The sequence below is a fragment of the Salminus brasiliensis genome, chromosome 16 (genome assembly GCF_030463535.1).
Source record: "Salminus brasiliensis chromosome 16, fSalBra1.hap2, whole genome shotgun sequence".
NCBI lineage: Eukaryota > Metazoa > Chordata > Actinopteri > Characiformes > Bryconidae > Salminus > Salminus brasiliensis.
In genome coordinates this window covers 372,246-393,156 of record NC_132893.1, presented here as the reverse complement: position 1 = coordinate 393,156, position 20,911 = coordinate 372,246, and the positions used below count along the sequence as shown (strand labels likewise).

The 20,911-nt window shown below is 46.5% G+C and overlaps 2 protein-coding genes across 5 annotated transcripts; both read right to left on the bottom strand.

The window, feature by feature from the left end:
- Positions 1 to 20: 20 nt before the first annotated feature.
- tbl2 (transducin beta like 2) lies at positions 21 to 4,659 on the bottom strand. Its single transcript, XM_072658761.1, has 7 exons — positions 4,180 to 4,659; positions 3,298 to 3,416; positions 2,784 to 2,968; positions 2,233 to 2,384; positions 1,500 to 1,626; positions 808 to 960; positions 21 to 590 (listed from the first exon to the last, which is right to left on the bottom strand). Exons 1-7 carry the CDS (start codon positions 4,304 to 4,306, stop codon positions 131 to 133), a joined length of 1,323 nt encoding a protein of 440 aa, XP_072514862.1. The 5' UTR covers positions 4,307 to 4,659; the 3' UTR covers positions 21 to 130.
- Positions 4,660 to 5,225: 566 nt separating this feature from the next.
- Positions 5,226 to 19,095, bottom strand: prdm15 (PR domain containing 15). Of its 4 annotated transcripts, none has more exons than XM_072659190.1 (25): positions 18,819 to 19,095; positions 18,063 to 18,102; positions 17,142 to 17,235; positions 16,747 to 16,900; positions 16,132 to 16,284; positions 14,869 to 14,971; positions 14,660 to 14,737; positions 14,365 to 14,568; positions 13,683 to 13,836; positions 13,299 to 13,420; positions 12,826 to 12,920; positions 12,546 to 12,633; positions 12,128 to 12,295; positions 11,620 to 11,714; positions 11,125 to 11,256; positions 10,853 to 10,996; positions 10,135 to 10,298; positions 9,883 to 9,962; positions 9,660 to 9,779; positions 9,318 to 9,449; positions 9,098 to 9,181; positions 8,570 to 8,754; positions 7,746 to 7,826; positions 7,311 to 7,511; positions 5,226 to 7,079 (listed from the first exon to the last, which is right to left on the bottom strand). In XM_072659190.1, the coding sequence occupies exons 2-25, from the start codon at positions 18,091 to 18,093 to the stop codon at positions 6,561 to 6,563; spliced, it is 3,381 nt and encodes a 1,126-aa protein (XP_072515291.1). In that variant the 5' UTR covers positions 18,094 to 18,102; positions 18,819 to 19,095; the 3' UTR covers positions 5,226 to 6,560. The 4 variants fall into 4 exon arrangements, with proteins under 4 accessions (XP_072515291.1, XP_072515287.1, XP_072515288.1 ...); XM_072659186.1 differs by lacking the exon at positions 18,819 to 19,095 and adding an exon at positions 18,513 to 18,600; XM_072659187.1 differs by lacking the exon at positions 18,819 to 19,095 and adding an exon at positions 18,513 to 18,600 and having other exon boundaries at positions 8,570 to 8,745.
- Positions 19,096 to 20,911: the final 1,816 nt, after the last annotated feature.

The window sequence follows — 20,911 nt, the reverse complement described above, 5'->3', positions numbered from 1 at the left end:
AAAAAAAAAAAGACCCAAAACACATTTCCTATGATTTATTTATTAAAACCAACATGCCAAAACAAACCAACTGCAAACACAAACCCGGCAGGCAGCGAGGGAGGGACCGAGGTAAGCGAGGTTTAGCCGTTCAGCTCTTCTGCGCGCTCAGCACCGTGTCCAAGGCGTTCTGGGCGTCCAGCAGCTGCTGCTGCAGCCTCTGCCTCACCCCGTCGTTGGAGGCTTTTTTCAGCATCGCCTGCATGTCCTGGATGGCGGCGCGGTAGCCGGTGGCGTTGTGGAAGACGCGGATGGCGCGGTCACCGCTGCAGACCAGGAATCGGTTGTTAATGTCAAATTTAAGGTCAGTGATCTCCTCGCTGTGGACGCCGAGGAACTCCTCCTCCAGCTCGCCGGAGGTGGCGCTGTACACGGCCACATCACGCCCGTTAGACACGGCCACGGCGCGGCCGTCCGGAGACAGGGCGACGCGGCTGCCCTCGGAGGCCTGGCACGGTACTGTCCGGAGCAGGTAGGGGTCCTGCTTCTTCTTATACTCCACATCTGTGTCCCACAGCTTCCAGGTGCCGTCTTTAGACACCGTCACCATCCTGCAGACCAGATCCGCACACACACACACACACGTCACACACAGGTACCACAGCACACACTCGTACAGTGGAACTATGAGTGAGTTTCTAATAAAGTGGCCAACTGCACTGCTGAGCTGCCGGGTTAAAGTCTGTACTTGTCTATAGAATTAGGCTGGAGGATCACATGGGGGACATGGGGGACATGGGGGTCATGGGGGTCATGGGGGTCGATCACCTGCGCGAGTCATTGGAGAAGTCGAAAGAATGAACTCCAGCCGAGTGTCCTTTCAGGTCAAAAGCTCGTGTGACCTCTTTAAACTCGCCGGTCTTCGCAAAACACACCTCCCACACTTTCACATCCGGGGTGAAACCACAGGACGCCACAAACCTGCCGAACACAAAACACCACAACCTTAAACACCGCTAATGCTCCACTACACCACCGCTAATGCTCCACTACACCACCGCTAATGCTCCACTATATTCAATATATTCCATATATAATACAGGCAATTAAAACCCTTCATAATAAAGTATTCCTCAAACTGATCACTGATATATTTTATTATTAGTGACAAGACAAATTCCTTGTATGGGTAACATACTTGGTGAAATAAAGAGATTCTGATTCTGATTCTGATTCTGATTATATAAAAATTAATAACATGGAAAAAAAAACAATAATATTACTTAGAATATAAATCCATTTTTTAGAAATATATCAGCACTGTCATGCAAAATCCTTGTATCTCTGGAGGGAGCATTCTGGAGCATTTCTATTGGTCCATTCATCATAAAATTCTCATTATGGTGGAACGTGGAAAGTTGGTTAGTTGTAGGGGGCGTAAAACACCCGCTTAAGCCACATAAAAACCTTTGACCCAGCGTATCCCACAGCGTGCTGCACTGAGCCCTGTGAACACCCACCTGCCGCAGGGGGAGACTGCAGTGTACGAGTTGGTCATCTGGTTGGTGTTGATGGAGGCTAAAATTTCTCCCTTCAGGTCCCAGATGAGGATGGTGGTGTCCACAGACGCGGTCATGATAAACTTGCCTTGAACAGAGGACGAAAGCACTTTAACCATAATATTAAATAAAGTATACTGCATTTTATTTACATTTAGCCCCGCCCACAACGTCTGATTGGCTGAAAAGTGCTCTACCTGTGTTACCTTCATCATCCAATGAACGCTACAACCTTAAAACAGAGGTCTTAAGAGAAGGCAGAGGTTCTAAACTGAATAAGTGGCCCACAACAAATACACCATATGTCCAAATGTTTGTGGACACCCCATCTAATGAGTGCATTTAGCTACTTTAAGCTGCACCCATTGCTGACACAGATGTGCAAATGCACACACAGCTTATCTAGTCCCTGTAGAGAAGAAGTACTGCCAATAGAATAGGACTCTCTGGAGCAGATCAACATCATGACCCTATTGGCTCCATGCTGCCTAATAATGCCAGGCGTGGGCTAGAGGGGTATAAAGCCCCCCAGCATTGAGGAGCTGTGGAGCAGTGGAGGAGCTGTGTTCTCTGGAATGATGGTGGAGGAGCTCCATCCAGTACTTTTAGGATAAGTTGGGTGATGATGGTGGGGTGGAGATCATCATCCAACATCCTGAGATGCTCCTTTAATCAAACACAGTGCAGCTCTAACCTGTCTGCGCTATTCCGATGTTGATGACGATCCCTTTGTGCCTCTGGGGGAAGTCCTCTGGAGCGGCTTTGAAACTGAACGTGCCGTCGTCCTTCTTGGTCATCTTGAAGATTCGGATGGTCTCTGCGTTGGCCAGCCACGTGATGAAGGCTCTAAAGAAACAAGGCGAGCCGTCAGTCAGTACTGCAGAGCTGCCTCCTGTTTGACTCCATCCTCCATCATTGGCCATTTTATTAGAAACACGTCTATTATAGATTTACCATCACACACGCCAGTGTTCCTGCTAGATTAAGAGTGTGTCCACCACCCAAAATTATACAACCCAAGTAAACTGTGGTCAGAAACTGACCCCTGATGAAGGTCTTTAGATCTGACACTACACGACCAACCCATTATATTTACTGTTCCCTAAACGTCCCGCGAGAACAAAATCCAGGACTGGAACCTGGATTCAAGGTCCAGATTGGAAGACCTGGGGTCTAAAGGATCTACAAGTCAGGGGTTTCTAATAAAGTGGCCAGTGAGTGGAAGATTTCTGAGTCAGCACTTACCGAGAATCTGGGCTGAAGCGGACGAGCGTGGCATGGTCAAACTCTACATTCGCCCGCAGGCATTTATGGTCGCGGTCCAGGAAGTCTTTGGTGCTCCAGATGCGGATGGTGCGGTCGTCTGAGCAAGAGGCCAGATATTTACCGTTACTGCTGAAATCCAGGCACGTCACGTTCCCACTGTGGCTCTGAGACCAGGAGACAAGTCCATCAGTTAAAACACAGACTAGGGGTTTCTAATAAAGTGGCCAGTCAGTGGAAGCACAAGGTGAGTGTTTCTAATAAAGTGGCCAGTGAGTGGAAGCACAAGGTGGGTGTTTCTAATAAAGTGGCCAGTGAGTGGAAGCACAAGATGGGTGTTTCTAATAAAGTGGCCAGTGAGTGGAAGCAGAAGGTAGGTGTTTCTAATAATGTGGCCAGCGAGTGGATCAGTCATCAGCAGTCCAAGTCAGTGGCCTTACAGACGTGGGTCTAACAGGCGTGACTGAAGCGCTGACGGTCAGAAAATGGGCCGTACCTTCAGAGAGGACGCCAGCAGAGGGTGGGTGAAGGTGTGCTGCTGGGGTTTCTCCTTCCGCGGCCGCTGCTGCTGTTTCTGCTTCTTAGAGGAGGAGGCTTTCGCCGAGCTCTCTTCAGCTGTGGAGTTAAACAGCAGAGTCCGATTAGCCCTAGATTAGACTGATACAGGGGCACTTGGGCAAACACAGTTCTGATCAATAGACATGATCTAATTAAGATCAGTGAAATTACTTTGATATTTAAGTACATTCACAAGCATTTTATATATACACACTCAATACTCACCTTTACCACCTAATACTTTATAAAGCTCACATTCACTTCATAAGTACAGTACAGTAGTACAGTAGTACAGACCCCCCCCTCCTGTCAGAGCTGGAGAACAGAAGCAGACGTCTGAAGCTCTAATCATTAAAATGGTGGAGGGATACATGCTGCAGGGTGTAGTGCAGCTATAGAAAGTAGTCCCTAAAGAGAACTGCATTAGTTCAGATTCTCTATTCACTATTTTACCTTCATCATCATCATCTTCATCATCATTCCATATAAAACTCAGAAGACTCGTGCAGCTGCACTGGTGGGTTTGGATAGGAGATACATTATGGGCTGTATCTGTGTTGTTGTAGTCATGGTGACGCCTGGTTCTAGTCACCTCCACTGTACAGAGATCAGAGGGGGTCAGTTTCTCTACAGTGAAGCTCAGTTCCCCCCTAATGAGCTCAGCTCTCACTCTTCTACAGAGACACTTTGAGAAGTGGGTGGAGTTCCCCTTTATCACCCCACCACTCGAGCACACCTGCACTGCTCCTACAGGTGGCGCTATAGTGCTACCCTGTCTGAGTGTGTGCGCGCGCGCGCATGTATATGTAATGAGGCTCACCTGTTGGTTTCACCTGCTGTGGTTCAGGTTGCTCGGGTGTTCCGTTTCTCTTGGCAACAGCTGCAAAGACCAGCACGAGGAGAGCTCCGAGAAGCAGGGAGAGCGCGAGCACAGCTGAGAACTCCATCTCGGTCTTACTTACTTACACACACACACACACACACACACACACACACACACACACACACACACACACACACACACAGTCTCTCTCTCTCGCTCGCTCACTCACTCACTCGCATTTGTACACACACACTTACTGTCTCATTCACACAGTAACTCTCTCGCTCTCTCTGTGGCGCTCGCGCTCCCGATACGCCTCTCTGCGCGTGTTCAGTTACCTGCATTAATTGCACAGGTGTGTAAAGTGAGATCAATCAGATCAATAAGTATTAGGAACAGACTAATCGCGCTCGCGCTGGAGTCGTGTACCGTGCTGACTTGTCAGAGCTGTTCTTCTGGAGTTCTCTCAGCTTTTAGGAAACCGCTGTTCCCTACCGCCCCCTGCCGGCCTGGAGCAGCGGCGCAGTTTTTATTCATATATTCACTTTTTCAGTTTTAAAAATCAGTCTATATAAAAACCATATAGCATCACATTGCAAATATCCATGCAAAACCATGTATCTTAAATTCTGGTGTTTCTCTCTTTTCTCCATAATGTGAATATATATATATATATATATAATTATATTATAGATGTATGTATACATAACAAATATAATGGGCAAGAATCTGACACTTTAACAAGAACAACTGGTTCAGAACATCTCCAAAACATCAGGCAGGTCTTGTGGGGTGTCCCGGTGGACCAGACACAAGGTCATGGGCTCCCAAGGCTCACTGATGCTCATAGAGGCCCCGCCCACCTCCCATCTTACAGGATCTGCTGCTGCTAACGTTAATCTTGGTTCCGGAAACCACAGCAGGACACCTCCAGCAGCCTCATCGAGTCCACGCCTCGACGGGTTCGAGCTGGTTTGGTGGCTCAAGGGGTGTTTAATGTTATGGCTGTATTGGTGTGTGTAATAAAGCCACGCCCACAGTGATTATAGACTTTGTTTATTTAAAGCTACCTGATGAGAAAAAACAAGTTTTATAAAAAAAAATTAATATCCATATTCACATTCATCTCATCTTCTGAAACTCATTTCACACCAACAGCTTCTCAGTCCTTCTCCCGTAAGCTGAAAGATAAGTCTTCAGTTAACATAGCGACACCTCGTGGAAGAACGCATGATGGTTTCAGTTGAGGACCGCCTCTCGCAGACGACTGCAGCACAAATGCCATGTGGCAATCAAAAAAAAAAAATACATACAGCTTTGGTTTGCGTTTAGATTCATTTATGATGTCATTGGAGTCGCAGAGCAAAGCGGAGCTGCACCTGTTCACTTTATACAACTTAAAAATAATAATAACAAAAAATAATGGTGGAAAATGCGCTCCAGGATTTAGTTCCAACTGCCTGGGCAGCTAAGCTAAGCGGATTTTGACTTTCTGGACCTGAATTTTCCACCTCTATAAAAAAGCACAGTAAAAAAAACAAACATACGTCTCTTTGTGGCTTCCAAACTCCTGCATTCAGTGTTTACCTGCTCCAACACTCCTCATTAACCCCTTTCTACCCAGGCTCCACCCACAGGTGTGTACAGAACAACACCGGTGCAGGCGAAGCAATGAGAGGGGACTCTGTTCAGTGTGTAAGAGCAGACACACTTAAACACTGCAGGGCAGCAATAGACCAGGACTGCTTTAAATGGCAAGGTGTGAAAGGGGAACTCCACCGATTTATCAGAATTCGCAGATGTAAACATTCAGAGTGGAAATTTCGGTGCGAAACGAAGGGAAGCAGACGTCTGAAGCTCTAATAATAAAAGCTCCTCACAGAAAGTTCTTCACCTAATGGTGATGAAGACGCTGCCTGATGCCTGAGACACGGTTCTACCAGAGTTCTGAGAAGAGTTCGGCTCTAGAACCTGCTTTTAAAATCAGATTATTAAAATGGTGGAGGGATACATGCTGCAGGGTGTAGTGCGGCTACAGAAAGTAGTCCCTAAAGAGAACTGCATTAGTTCAGATTCTCTATTCACTATTTTACCTTCATCATCATCATCATCACTCCATATAAAACTCGTGTAGGTGCACTGGTGGGTTTGGATATGAAAATAAATTAGGGCTGTATCTGTGGTGTTGTAGTCATGGCGACCGACGCCTGGTTCCATTCGCCTCCACTGTACAGAGATCAGAGTGGGTCAGTTTCTCTACAGTGAAGCTCAGTTTCACACCGAACCCGACTCTGAGCTCCTCACGAATACTGGGTTATACAGAGAAACTTTGAAAATCGGGTGGAGTTCCCCTTTAATAGTGTCCTCTGCTGTAGCTCTCAGTAGCTGAACATCTGTGGCGCTGTAGAGGCCTCCTGCGTAGGTCCTGAAGCCTCAGGCTGGATTTGATGACTTTGCTCCAGTGGGGGATGTGCTTGCTGGGGCAGCTGCTGTGGTGTGGCCTCCTGGGTCTGGGGATCCTGCGGGTCCGGCTGGGTTTCATCCATTGTGGCGGTGACGTGGGTCCCGTCGGCAGGGGTAACGGGCCTCCAGGCTAATGCGGGCTGCTCCATGGGGTGGGTTATGGGGTTGACGAAGGTGGTGAGGTTGATGAAGTGAGCGACAGACTGGGGGGCGGCAGGCCCCGCCCCTCCCTCGCTCTGCAGCTCTGCCGGACGGTTGTGCAGCATGGTCGAGCCGCTCACCGTGTCGAAGGTCACGGTCAGGATGGAGCTGTCCAGAGTCAAAGGCCTGTCGTTAGGTGTGAGGTGTCCCACGGCGACGGGCTGCAGGCTGGTAAACTGTGAACTGGAGGGGGACGCAACAGCGGCGGTGCTGGGGTCCGCCAAAACAACCACCTGGATGGGGAGGGGAGGGTGGAGATGACCGTTAACACAACCTGTCAGTCAGACATTTTCAACTGCAGTTCCCGGCCACTTTATCAGAAACCCCTTCCTTGTAGCTCCCCCTTGCAGGTGTTCAGGTAAAGACTGTAGATCATCTGTTCATGCACAGTTTGTAGGTTGAGGTGTTTCTAATAAAGTGGCCAGTGAGCAGAAGCACAGAGCGGATGTTTCAATGGGCCGAACCTGCTGAATGCTCTGCACGGCCGAGTTGGTCTCGTCTCCCACAGCTGTGGTGAAGGTCGTTTTGTTGGTGAACTCTGCGTACTCGTCCGAGTCCGACAGCTCCGGCTCTGCCAGCTGCTGCTTCTGCTGCTTCTCTGTGGGGCTGGAGGTCTGATGAGCCTTCTCTGCTGAGAGGGGGCTTTTCTCCAGCGGCAAAGACGGCTGAAACACACACACACACACACACACACACACACACACACACACACACACCTATTCAGGACTACTGAACCTCACAGATTTGATTTTTAGGCCTGCAGTTAGCATCATGCTAATCGGTGTACATAAGCTTCCATTAATTAGCAACATTAGCTTCACAGCTCCAATGCTAAAACTAAAGAAACACAGAAACAAGTGTTTGCTGAATTATTGCTTTAAGAGTTTGGGGAAACACACCTGCACTATGCTGATGGAGGAGGCGTCAATGGTTGGAGGTTCGTGAAGACCATCAAAGCTCTCCACCCTCACTGCCACCACCTGCTCTCAGACAGAACACACAGCATGGATATAGACACTCCACACACACACACACACACTGTACTACAAAAAACCCTGCAGAAGTCCAGTGGTGAGTGGATATATTTACATTATATGGCCAAAAGTATGTGGACACCTGCTTCTCCACCATTTCTTCCAAAATGTAAATAATCTGTTCTGTGTTTTTTGTTACCTGTCATACGTGTTGCTCTCACCAAGACAAATTCCTTGTATGTGTAACATACTTGGTGAAATAAAGAGATTCTGATTCTGAAAATCAAGAGTATTAGCTGGTAGTTGGCTGCAGGGAAGGCTTAGATGTTGGAACATTGCTGTGAGGAGGATTTGACTGCATTCAGCACAGAGACGGAGAGCATCAGTGAGGTCAGGTGGTGATGCTGGATAACTAGTTCTGCCATTCCAGCTCATCCCAAAGGTATTAGGTGGATTGCCATTATCACTCCAGAGAACCTCATGGCCCAAATGCCGGGGGCCTTATACCCCTCTAGCCCACGCTCAGCATTGGGTGCAGTGAACTCAGGGCTCCAGAGCATCCCATTCTATTGGCCAGTGCTTTTCTACATAGATTATACAGCTGTGTGTGAACATCTGTGTCACAGCAATAGAGGGAACCTAAGAGATAGAGCTCAGAGATGGAAAGAGGTGTCTACAAACTTTTGCCCATTAACAACTGTGAGACTGTGTGTGTGGGTGTGTGTGTGGGTGCGTGCGTGTGGGTGTACCTCAGGGTGTTTTCTGCGAAGGTGGCGGTTCATCGAGGCGCGTGTGGAGACTTTAGTTCCACACAGATGGCAGTCCTGCGCCTCCACCTTGTCGTGTGTGAGCTGAACGTGTTTCTGCAGCATGTACTCCGTCACGTACTTCTTATCACACACTGAGCACGACCACGTCTTCCCCACTGTGGGCACTCACACACACACACACACACACACACACACACACAGCATAAAATATAATTCTGAACCTCTAAATTTACAAAAGTACTTTTTTCTAATCACCCGTTCCACCTTAAAATGAACTGCTGCACTTCTGATTCAGCCGAGACGCCAGAGTGGAACTGATGCATCATTTAAGGTGGAACGAACAGTTTGATCAGAATTATTTACCTTAGCTGAACTTTCACTTTAATCAAACAGACTGCTCAGAGCGGGAACATCTGTAGACCATCTGCTGTGTGTTTGAGCATGTGTGGGTGTGTAAAGTGTGTAAGGTGTGTAAGCTGAGTGTGTATATGAGGGCATAAGTTGTACCTGTGTGTATGAGTTTGTGTGTTTCCATGGTGTTCTTCTCACTGAAGGTTTTTCCACACAGCTCACACATGAAGTCCTTCACACCTGCAAGAGAGGATGGGTCAATCCCACCGGTTATGACCAATTCTGACTTTAAGGGATAAAAAATTCCAATAAAATGAATCAGATATCATTTTTTGACTAATAAAGGAATGTGTGTGTGTGTGTGTGTGTTTTGTACCTGTGTGCCTCTTGTAGTGTTTCAGCATGTTGACTTTCTGAGCAAACTTGCGGTTACACTCTTTGCACTCGTACTCTTTAATGCCCTTATGGAGTTTCATGTGGTGCCTCAGTGCGTGCTTGGTCTTCATACCTGCAGAAAAACACAGACACGCACACACACGCACACGCACACACACACGCACACACACACGCACACACACACGCACACACACACGCACACACACACACACATCTGTACATTTGTAACTATTCTAAATGAGGTGTGTGTGTGTGTGTGTGTGTGTGTGTGTGTGTGTGTGTGTGTGTGTGTGTGTGTGTGTGTGTGTGTGCGCGCTCTTACCCTTTCCACACTCTGCACAGAGAAAGTCCCGGACGTTGTTGTGGACTCTGAGGTGCTCCTTCAGCATGTCCTTCCTCGCAAAGGACTTCCCGCACTGCTCACAGCAGTGGTTCTTCACACCTGAACACATCACAACAACTCACTGAACACACCACCTGCACTACCTACAGTGTGTACTCTCACCTGAAGCTCACCTATTTCACCTCGTCTACCGGAGACTCACCTGTGTGAATAATTTTGTGTCTTTCCAGGTTGCCGATGCTGTTAAAGATGCGGCCACACATTTCACATGGATGGATATACCTGCACAAGAGTCAGAATCACAATCAAGGTGCGTTTCAGAAAAGATCAATATATAATTATAAAACAGATCATTATCAGATAATCAATTATTCGACTGGTTAAATGAATCATCTATAGAAGAGAGAGATCATTACAGTGTAATAATTATGTTGGTATGTGTTTTTTACTCTACCTCTGCACGGCCGGGTCGGGGAGCTGCTCCCGGTGGATGACCAGGTGAGCGTTGTAAGTGGCTTTCAGGGCAAAGCGACGATTACAGATCCCACAGCCGTAACCTCGCTCTTTATGCATCTCCATAATGTGCTTCAGGTAATCTCGACCTTTAGCGAACGTCACCTGACATACAGAGAGACACAGCCCCAAACACCCGTCAGCACAATCAGCAGATACTGAGCAATTCCTAAACTACGAACCAGTTAGATGTACACCATCTGTCCAAATGTTTGTGGACACGCCTTCTAATGAATGCATTCAGTTACTTTAAGCTGCACCCATTGCTGACACAGATGTGCAAATGCACACACACAGCTTGCCTAGTCCCTGTAGAGAAGAAGTACTGCCAACTGTAAACCCCCCCCAGCACTGAGGAGCTGTGGAGCAGTGGAAGAACTGTGTTCTCCGGAATGATGGTGGTGGAGCTCCATCCAGTACTTTTGGGATGAGATGAGGTGTTGATCATTCAACATCCTGACCTCACTAACACTCTTGTGGCTGAGTGCAATCAAATCCACAGTAGAGACAGTTACTCCAACAAAAGCAGGATCAGCTCTTTTAATACCCTTGATGTCAGAAGAAACAATGAATGAGCAGGTGTCCCAATACTTTTGTCCAGTGTCAGCACTATGTAGCTCTAAACTGGCAGGTGTGTTCAGGTGTACTGAGCTGCTAACCTGGCACTTTTTACAGCTGTATCTGTGGTGTTCTGGGTCATCCTTCTCATCCTCGTCATCAGAGTTGTCGTCACTGTCCTCCATGGAGATTCCAATCTTCTTAATGAAGTTCTCTCGCTCCTGCTCGTCCATCAGCGCTATGTCCTGAGAGAGAGAGAGACAGAGACAGAGCCCAGAAAGGCAGTTTAGTCCCGCCCATTCACTTAACAGCATCATCTTATCCCGTACCCCCCCCCCCCCCCCCCCCCACATATCTACCACCTCCCTCTCACCTTGAAGTGGACGTGGATGTGGTCTCGCAGGACGTCCACTCTGAAGAACTTGCGGCCGCAGATCTCGCAGGTGTACTTCTTGTCACCGTGGGTCAGCAGGTGCTTGTTCATGTTACTGCGACAGGAGAACACCTGGTGGACAAAGCAGGTCAATTATTATTATTATTATTATTATTATTTATATATATATATATATATTTTTTTTAAAGATAATTGTATTACTCTTCATTCTGTTAATCTGAGTAAAGGAACAGCAGGTGTGTCTTATGGGTGTTAAGAGTGTGCAGAAGTGTGTCTCCAGAGGACGAGACCCATTTACACTCACACAGCTACACAACTACACAACTCAGCTACACATGTAGGAGTAAGCAGTGGTGTAGGAGTGGTGCAGGTGTAAGCAGTGGTGTAGGAGTGGTGCAGGTGTAAGCAGTGGTGTAGGAGTAAGCAGTGGTGTAGTAGGAGTCAGCGGGTGGTGTAGGAGTCAGCGGGTGGTACCTTGCTGCAGATGGGACAGGCTGACGGCTCTTTCCTGTATTTGGAGGCCTCCTCTCCATTCGACTCCAGCTCCTCTCTCATCATGCTCTTGGAGCCTGAGGAGCAGCAGAGCTTCACGTTAGCAGCGGTTTTTACTGGATCAGTGAAACGCTTCAAAATACAAAAGACCCTGAGTGCCCTGCGTTGTTCACTATATGGACAAAAGTATTGGGACACCTGCTCCTTCATTCTTCTGAAATCAAGGGTATTAAAAGAGCTGATCCTGCTTCTGTTGGAATATCTGTCTCTACTGTCCAGAGAAGAAGACTTTCTACTAGATTTTAGAGCAGCATTGCTGTGAGGATTTGACTGTATTCAGCATTATGAGCGATAGTGAGGTCGGGATGTTAGGTGATGATCACCACCCCACCTCATCATCCCCACTCATTCCATCCAAAGGTACTGGATGCAGCACCGCCCCCATCATTCTAGAGAACACAGCTCCTCTGCTGGTATCACTGTAACTCACCCATCACGTGGCGTCTCTGGTGGTCCTGCATGACGTCTTTTCTGTAGAACATTTTATTGCAGATCTCGCAGGCGTACAGCTTTTCTCCGTGCTTCTTCTTGTGTTTGGAGAGGTTACTGTTGGTGGAGAAGAACCGCGAGCAGATCTCACACTGAAACGTCTTATCATCTGAGGGGACAGACAGAAGCATGTGAGGCTGAGCGAAAAGTCTAAATATCTAATCCTTCTCATGAGGAGATCACTGTAGGAACATTAGAAGAGCTCCAAGAAGAGACCTTTCTTTCTTTTCACTTCATGAAAATAATAAATTGGTCAATATCTAGATTACAAAGACAGTAAATGGACACAAATATTGGGACACTCCTCTCAATCACTAAGTTTAGGTGTTTATCCTGTGGAAGTGTGTGGGGAGTCATACCAGTTCGGCAGTTGTGGAATTTCAGGGCGTTCTCGACCCGGAAGAACTTCTCACATGTAGCGCACTTATACCTGTGCTCCACATCGGGCTACACACACACACACACACACACACACACCAGTGTATTACCATTCAGAGATACTGATAGAAACCAAACACTAACACTAATCTGTATACTTTACATGTTTTAATGTTTGTAAGCTAAAGGCCAGAAAATGGATTTATATATATGCTATATAAGTGAGGACAGCTCACACACACTCTCACACACTATCTGTACCTCGTTTCTGCTGTGTTTGTAGGAGATGTGCTGCTTCAGACTTTCTTTACGGCTGAACATCTTGTCACACTCCTCACACTTGAATAGTTTATCACCTGCCACACACACACACACACACACACACACACACACACACACACACACACACACACACACACACACACACACACGAGAAAATAGTGTCAAACACACATGGGTTCTGTATTAATGCAGTTCAGAGATGAACAATTCTGGTCCAGAAAGTAAAAATCCACCCCAAGGTCTGCTCCAACTGCCTGCTCCAACTGCCTGGACAGCTAAGCTGCAGCAGATCTGCTCAGGCAGTAGGAAAACGCAGTTGGAACCAAATCCTGGGCTGGATTTTTACTTTTTAGACCAGAATTTCCATCTCTGATGCATTTATTAATTATTATATTCCTGAAGCCGTCACTGGAGGCGTAGTGTACACCGTCATTAAAGAGTCAGCGTATTACCGTGGGAGCGAATGTGGCGGTTGAGGTTGCTGCTGTTCTGAAACACTTTGCTGCAGAGGCCGCACTGATACAACCACTTATGGTCTCCCCCCGGCCTCAGAAAGCGCTTCCTAATAGCCGACCTACAGGCAGAGTGAGAGATCAACAGCCTGGTAAACATGGTGGTGGAAGCGTCATGCTCTGGAGCGTGGGTGGAATAACACAGAGACGACAGACAACTATCTCAGAATTATATACACACACACACACACACACACACACACATATATATATATATACATACATATACACATATATACACATATATATATATCTCAGGACTCCTCCCACTGTAAATGGGTGTATGTAAATCAGCAGTGAGTGAGTAAGTGTAAATGTTCGTACTTTGAGAGGGGCATGAGGCAGCGTGTGGTTTTGGTCAGTTTGACCCGCAGGCCGTCTCCGTCACTCATGAGGTCCTGAACGTCCATCACCGGCAGGGTCAGGTCAGGGGTCAGAGAGATGAGGGGTTGCACACCAGCCTCAGAAACGCGGCGGCCTACAGAGAGTCAGATCATCAGACTATAACCACAGCTCAGTAAATTTCTAATCTTACACCTGATGTAGCTGTTCAGCATCTGTCTGCTTCTTCAGTTTTACACTGGATTACAATACATGGACAAAAGTATTGGGACACCTACACTTATGCCATTCCATTTTAAACCCATAGGCATTATTAATCCGGAGCTGGTCCCCCTCTGCAGCTCTACCAGCAGCAGCAGGTCTGGAGCTCTGCTGCAGTTACTGAGTCAGTTGGAGGCTTTTCTGCACTCTGCTCTGAGCTCAGCACTCGGCCCTGACCCCGCTCTGTAACTCCGTAAACTCAGTGGTCTCACAATTCAGTGATTAAGTGATTCAGTGTCCCAATACTTTTGTCCATATATATAGCATTGGAAGCGTATACCAGTGCTAACTGATGCACATAAGCTTCCAGTACTTTCAGTATTTGTCAAACTTAAGACACTGAACAGGTCTGGGCTGATTTTGGAGGGGGTAAGGGGCGGGGCCTCCACAAATCCTCCTGTACCTTTGATGATTTCAGGTGTCCAAGTGGCTCTTGATTTCTGAGCCTTGATCTTGCGCTGTCTGCTCCGCTTCCTCTTGGTCACAGCCGGGATGGGTGCAGGGCTGGCATTGCCATTGCTGTCCAGCGTCACCATTGCTGCCACCTGCAGGACGGGTGATGATGTGACCGGTAAGGCTGTGGACAGTGGAGGGCTGAACATCTGGCCTGTGACAGAAAGAGGAAACTAGCCAGTCAATAACGTGAATTTACTGTAATTACAGCAATTAAAACACCAAGTTATTACACTGTAACCCACCATCTTTCACTTTGGTTACAGGGGGCGCTGTTGCTGCAGGCTTCTCCTGAGGGAGGCCTTGTTTGCTAGACACGATTCCTAAAAATCAGCAGCAATACAGATAATCCCACACTAACCACACATCTGTTCATATGCAGGACTTATGGTACATTCAGCATGGAGGGGATTTTTGTGTGTGTGTGTGTGTGTGTGTGTGTGTGTGTGTTTACCTGCTGACGGTGGAAGTGCAGGCAGTTTCAGTACAGGCTTCTCCATCTTTTTAGCATAAAAAGCTCCGTACCACACTCTGAGCTCCATACCAGGCAGAACATCCTGCAGAACAACAAACACTCACCGTTACTGTGACTCACACAGCAGAGCCACTTTACCAGGACCACATCAGTAAAGCTGAGGATTTACACTGGACAATAAGCGAAGAGCCTCCCTGGTGTTTATAATAATATAATAACAAATTAATAAATTGACATAAAGCATCTGAGGAAGATCAAACTAAACAGGAGGAAATGAGAAGGTCAGATGATGATCTGTGAGTGACAGACTGATCCTGATTGGGGTTCAGTAGAAAGACTGGCTAGAGACGACAAAGGAGGAACAGGAAGCAGAATCGGAGCTCTACCAGCAGAGCTGCAGGTGGGTCACTGTTGAAGAGGCAGATCACAGTTGATCTTCTTATATTTGTGTTATAACTGATTAGTAATGACCAGTAAGTTGTATATGGTCAGGGCTGACCGATATATTGTCTCAGCATTGCTATCGCAATGTGTACATGTGCAATCGTCACATCGCAGGATGTGCAATGTACAATTTATTCATTATTTTAATTATCTGCCCAATCTTATTAACTTTACTCGAATATTGGATACACACAGACTGCATTATTAATACCATAACATGTTGGATCATTTACTTCTGGTGAAATCTCAATTTCTCTAAATTCAACAAAACACTGCAGTCTCAGAATTATTCAGGTACAGGTGGAAAATTCAGGTCCAGAAAAGTAAACATCCACCCCAGAATTTCGTTCCAACGGCCTGAGCAGCCCTGCTGCAGTTGATATTCCTGGTTTCTTCAGATCTCACCAAAGATTATCTATGGGGTTCAAGTCAGCCGACTGTGACGACCACTCCAGAATCTCCCAGGACTTCTTCTGAAACCCTGAAGCCTTGGTAGAATATAAGGTATGTTTGGCATCCTTATCCTGTCGGAAAGTGCAATGACGCCAAAGCTTCAGCTTCCTCACAGAAGGCCTGATGTTCCTGATCCTTGACTGGACCCATCTCGCCCTCTCTCCACAAGCTGCAGGTCTCCAGAGCCAGAGGAAGCAGAGCAGCCTCAGAGCATCACAGAGCCACCGCCATGCTTCCTCCAGAACCAAGGTCCAGTTGTTTGCAATGGAGGCAGAATTATTTTGACTGAAACTGAACAGCAAACACAGACAGCGCCGTCACGTCTCTAGGATGTGTAAAGCGTACCTGGGAGGTGTTGAAGTAAAGCTCATCATCCAGCTGGTAAGCCGTCAGGTTCTGGTGCCTGTGGTCAGTCGCAGGTCTGACCAGCATCATCCAATTACAGTCGTCCTCATTAGACGTGTCGAAACACACCACCAAGCCGTCTTTCTGGAAGATCTGACAAACACAACACCCAGGCGATTTACCCCTGTGCTGGTACCATCACCAGCAGGACACATACAGCAGCTGTGATATCTGAAGATGAATATTCTCACGATTCTGTGTCTCAAAATGTATTTACTTCTAAAGAACCCTTCTATACAGAACCCACTCGGGCATCTCTGCAGTCTACAGCTGCGTCCCAAAGCACACACTGCTACACTTTACACACTACACTAATGAGTGCGCTTCAGTGGCTGTGCTCTATTTTTCACATATCCTTTACTGTGGTAGTGTGTGGTTTGTGACACAGCCAAAATCTACATTTCTCCTCTTTACGAGTCCCGGTGTTCTAGATGTTCTGGACAGAACCCACACAGAACAGAGTGTACAGACGGTATTGATCACATTAACGGTAATGTCTCAGAGTACCATCCAGTCCAGCACCTAAACATTCCCAATAAATGTCCCAGAGCTTACCTTCAAAGGGAACGGCCCCTCAGTGTTCAGGTTACGGACCCTTCTGGCTTCGAAAGGTCCGAATCGAGTTCTCTTGACGAGGCGCTGGAGAGCATACACCCCCTCGGTTCCGTCCTCTGCGTGACGGATCTGCAGACTGCTCGGTAGAGATGACCTGAAATGTAATAAGGGTTCTATAACGATCCTGGAACCATTACTGGTGCTACAAAGGTTATTTAAAGAACAAGACTTTACAGTGTATACGTCATAGGGAAGAACCTTTTAACCCGGCAGACGCAGAACCGCAATGACTAAAATAACTGTAATGGTTCTCTATACAACAACTGCCTTTACTAAAGAACCCTTGAAGAACCCCTTGTTTTTTTAGAGGGTGCCAAAGACATTCCTTTACTCACCGAGCGCGGCTCAGCACAAACGAATCCTTCACTGTGACGACTGGACCCAGCTCAGGACACTCAGAGTTGTGGTACTGCCCACAGTCCTCACACCCTAGAGCAAAGGACACGTCACTTTAGCCACCCAGCGGCCACTTTATTAGAAACCCCTTACTTGGGCTTTTACTCACCGGCCACTTTATTAGAAACCCCTACCCTGTACTTCCACTGACTGGTCACTTTATTAGAAACCCCTCTATGGAGCTTTTACTCACTGGCCACTTTATTAGAAACCCCTACCCTGTGTTTCCACTCACTGGTCACTTTATTAGAAACCCCTACCCTGTGTTTCCACTCACTGGTCACTTTATTAGAAACCCCTACCCTGTGTTTCCACTCACTGGCCACTTTATTAGAAACCCCTACCCTGTGTTTCCACTCACTGGCCACTTTATTAGAAACCCCTACCCTGTGCTTCCACTCACTGGCCACTTTATTGGAAACCCCTCTATGGAGCTTTTACTCACTGGTCACTTTATTAGAAACCCCTACCCTGTTTCCACTCACTGGTCACTTTATTAGAAACCCCTACCCTGTTTCCACTCACTGGTCACTTTATTAGAAACCCCTACCCTGTTTCCACTCACTGGTCACTTTATTAGAAACCCCTACCCTGTGCTTCCACTCACTGGTCACTTTATTAGAAACCCCTACCCTGTTTCCACTCACTGGTCACTTTATTAGAAACCCCTACCCTGTGCTTCCACTCACTGGTCACTTTATTAGAAACCCCTACCTTGTGCTTCCACTCACTGGTCACTTTATTAGAAACCCCTACCCTGTGCTTCCACTCACTGGCCACTTTATTAGAAACCCCTTATCTTAGTAGCCCCACCAAGCTAATAACACCTGTATAAACATAATCCAGCGGTGTATACTTACAGATATAGTCATCTGGCATCTGCTCTGCCATCCTGTCGGCCTGGGAGTGTATAAACACAGTGTAAAAGAGTGTACACCACATTTACTCAACCTTATCTAACACACAGGCCGCATCATCATCATCCTCACAGAGGAAACACACACATTACTGTTTCCTTCTATTGTCAGGTACAGTGATGCACATTATTAAAAATCATCAATTATTTGATCATAACCAATCAAAAACTATCATCATATGCCAAAACACGTCCTGCACGAGGGAGGGTGCTGTAAGTGCACTGTGGTCCATAAAGTGATCAATTAACCCTACAGGGGTGAGAGGGGTGAGCTGTGGTCAATGTGCCCCACTTCACTAATTAGCAGGTTCTTGTTGTGTACTAGCAAGTACACACACATACACACACACACGCGCATACACACACACACACACGCATATGCGCGCACACGCACGGTCTGGCTGCCTGTTTCTGAGCCCAGAGGATGTGAATGGGAGTAAATCGCATGGGGAACGCGGTGCATGGAGCTCAGATCCGCACGCAGAGCTCCAGGATTCGAGCAGATCTCAGACCTCCGCCGGGTTTTGTCTCCGATCTCTCCGCCGCGCAGATGCAACAAAGACCAGGCGGCGCGCCGCTCGTGCACACGGAGCCGAGGAGCGCGCCCCGCCGCGCGGCCAAACTGCCCGGGGCCGCCCACCGGAACGAACCGGGTCTCAAGAGGAGCAGAACCGATTCGGGTTTTAAAAAAAACACCTACCTGCTTCTCAAACCTCTACATTTATTAACAATCCTGAGTCCGGGATCCAATCCGCTCCAGAAACCGCGCAGGACCGGAAACACAGCGAGAGGAAGAAGATGGGAGTTGTAGTTTCTTCAGTAGCGGCGTTTTATTGGACTACAAACAGAACCCGCCCGCAGCGGGAACTAAAGTTCAGGATTTCACAGAAACACACGCAGAACCTACACTTAGCACATGGCTAATTTATCCCCTACCCAAACCCCCCAGTGCAGCTACACGAGTCTTCTGAGCTTTATATGGAATGATGATGATGATGATGATGATGATGAAGGTAAAACAGTGAATAGAGAATCTGAACTAATGCAGTTTTCTTTAGGGACTACTTTCTGTAGCTGCACTACACCCTGCAGCATGTATCCCTCCACCATTTTAATGATCTGGTTCTAAAAGCAGGTTCTAGAGCTGAGCTCTTCTCAGAACTCTGGTAGAACCGTGTCTCAGGCATCAGGCAGCGTCTTCATCACCATTAGGTGAAGAACTTTCTGTGAGGAGCTTTTATTATTAGAGCTTCTGGCGCTCAGTGCTTCTGCTTCTGTTCAGCGGACTGGAGCGGATTGGATCCCGGACTCAGGATCTAACGGAACGTCTCACAGACAGAACCGGGTGGAGATCAGGCGCGTCAGCGGAAATGATAAAGGTTTGGTGGTCACGTGACTTACGTGTAGTCGCAGCCTGCTGGTAGTTCCGGGAAGATTTTGGCGGGTAATTTAAACTGGTAAACACAGAGACAGCAGCGCGCGCACTGCTCACCACACACACACACACACACACACACACACACACACACACACACACACACACACACACAGACAGATATATAGATATAGATATAGTCGCTGTCCGATTGAAAACACTCATTAACTCTAAATGGAAGTTAATTTTAAACCAGGTGATTTAGAGCTTTTCTATTGATCCATTCATCCGATCAAACCATGGAGAAAAGAACAGACACAAATGGATACATATTTTACATTGGACGGCAATGATTATATATATATATATAAACAACAGCAACAAGATAACGTTAAATGTCAACAGGACTGTTAATTATCCACACTAATGCTCAAATAGTAATTAATAATGTATTGAAATAAAACTAATAAACATGTTGATGTAACTACATACTGCAGGATATATATATATAGATAGCACTGTCATCCTCACAGAGGAAACATGATTGTTTACTTCTATTGTCAGGTACAGTAATGTACATCAATTATTTGATCATAATTGTATTATATATATATATATATATATATATATATATATATATATATAAATCCTACAGTATGTAGTTACATCAACATTTGTAATTTTTTATTTCAATATATATATTTATATTATAGGGGCTTGTGTAGGACTACAGGATAGTTGAACACAAGTTTTCAGCCCACATTTCAAAATAAAAGCCCCCAAACAGCATTTTTATATTGCTTTTATATATTACAATATATTTTTTCATTAAAAAAGTATGTATATTCTATTATTTGTATTAATAAACCAGACGAAGGCAGATTGTTAATCAGTCAACATTTATTGCTCAAATCATAAACCTGATATGTTAATTATAGATGATCCCTGCACAGCGTTAGGCCAACATTCATTCCGCACAGGCCTCCTGGCTTCGGGTTTTCTACAAGTGAAGTGCAAACAAAAATGCCAGTAGTTTGCTCTGGATTTACAGGCTGCACACACACACACACACACACACTCTGTGCATTTTCAGTAATTCTGCAGGAAAACTTAAAGAAGCAGTTCAGAGAGAAATCAGAACATCATGATTGATCTCGGACCCCAGGTTCAGTCGATCAGCTATGACATGTTTGGTATCTGACGTGTGCTGCTTTAGTTTACACCAGGACATGCTAGGCTAACACTGCTAACAAATACTGGATTTAGACTGTCACCAATCCCAGCTCTGTAAACACACGCCTACAATCTTTATTTACTTCCAGCAGAAGAGAAGCTACATAAAGAGGTTTCTTAGTAAAGCAGCACAATATTTACACATTTAGTCTAGAACTACAGCTACATTATCATCCTCATAACGT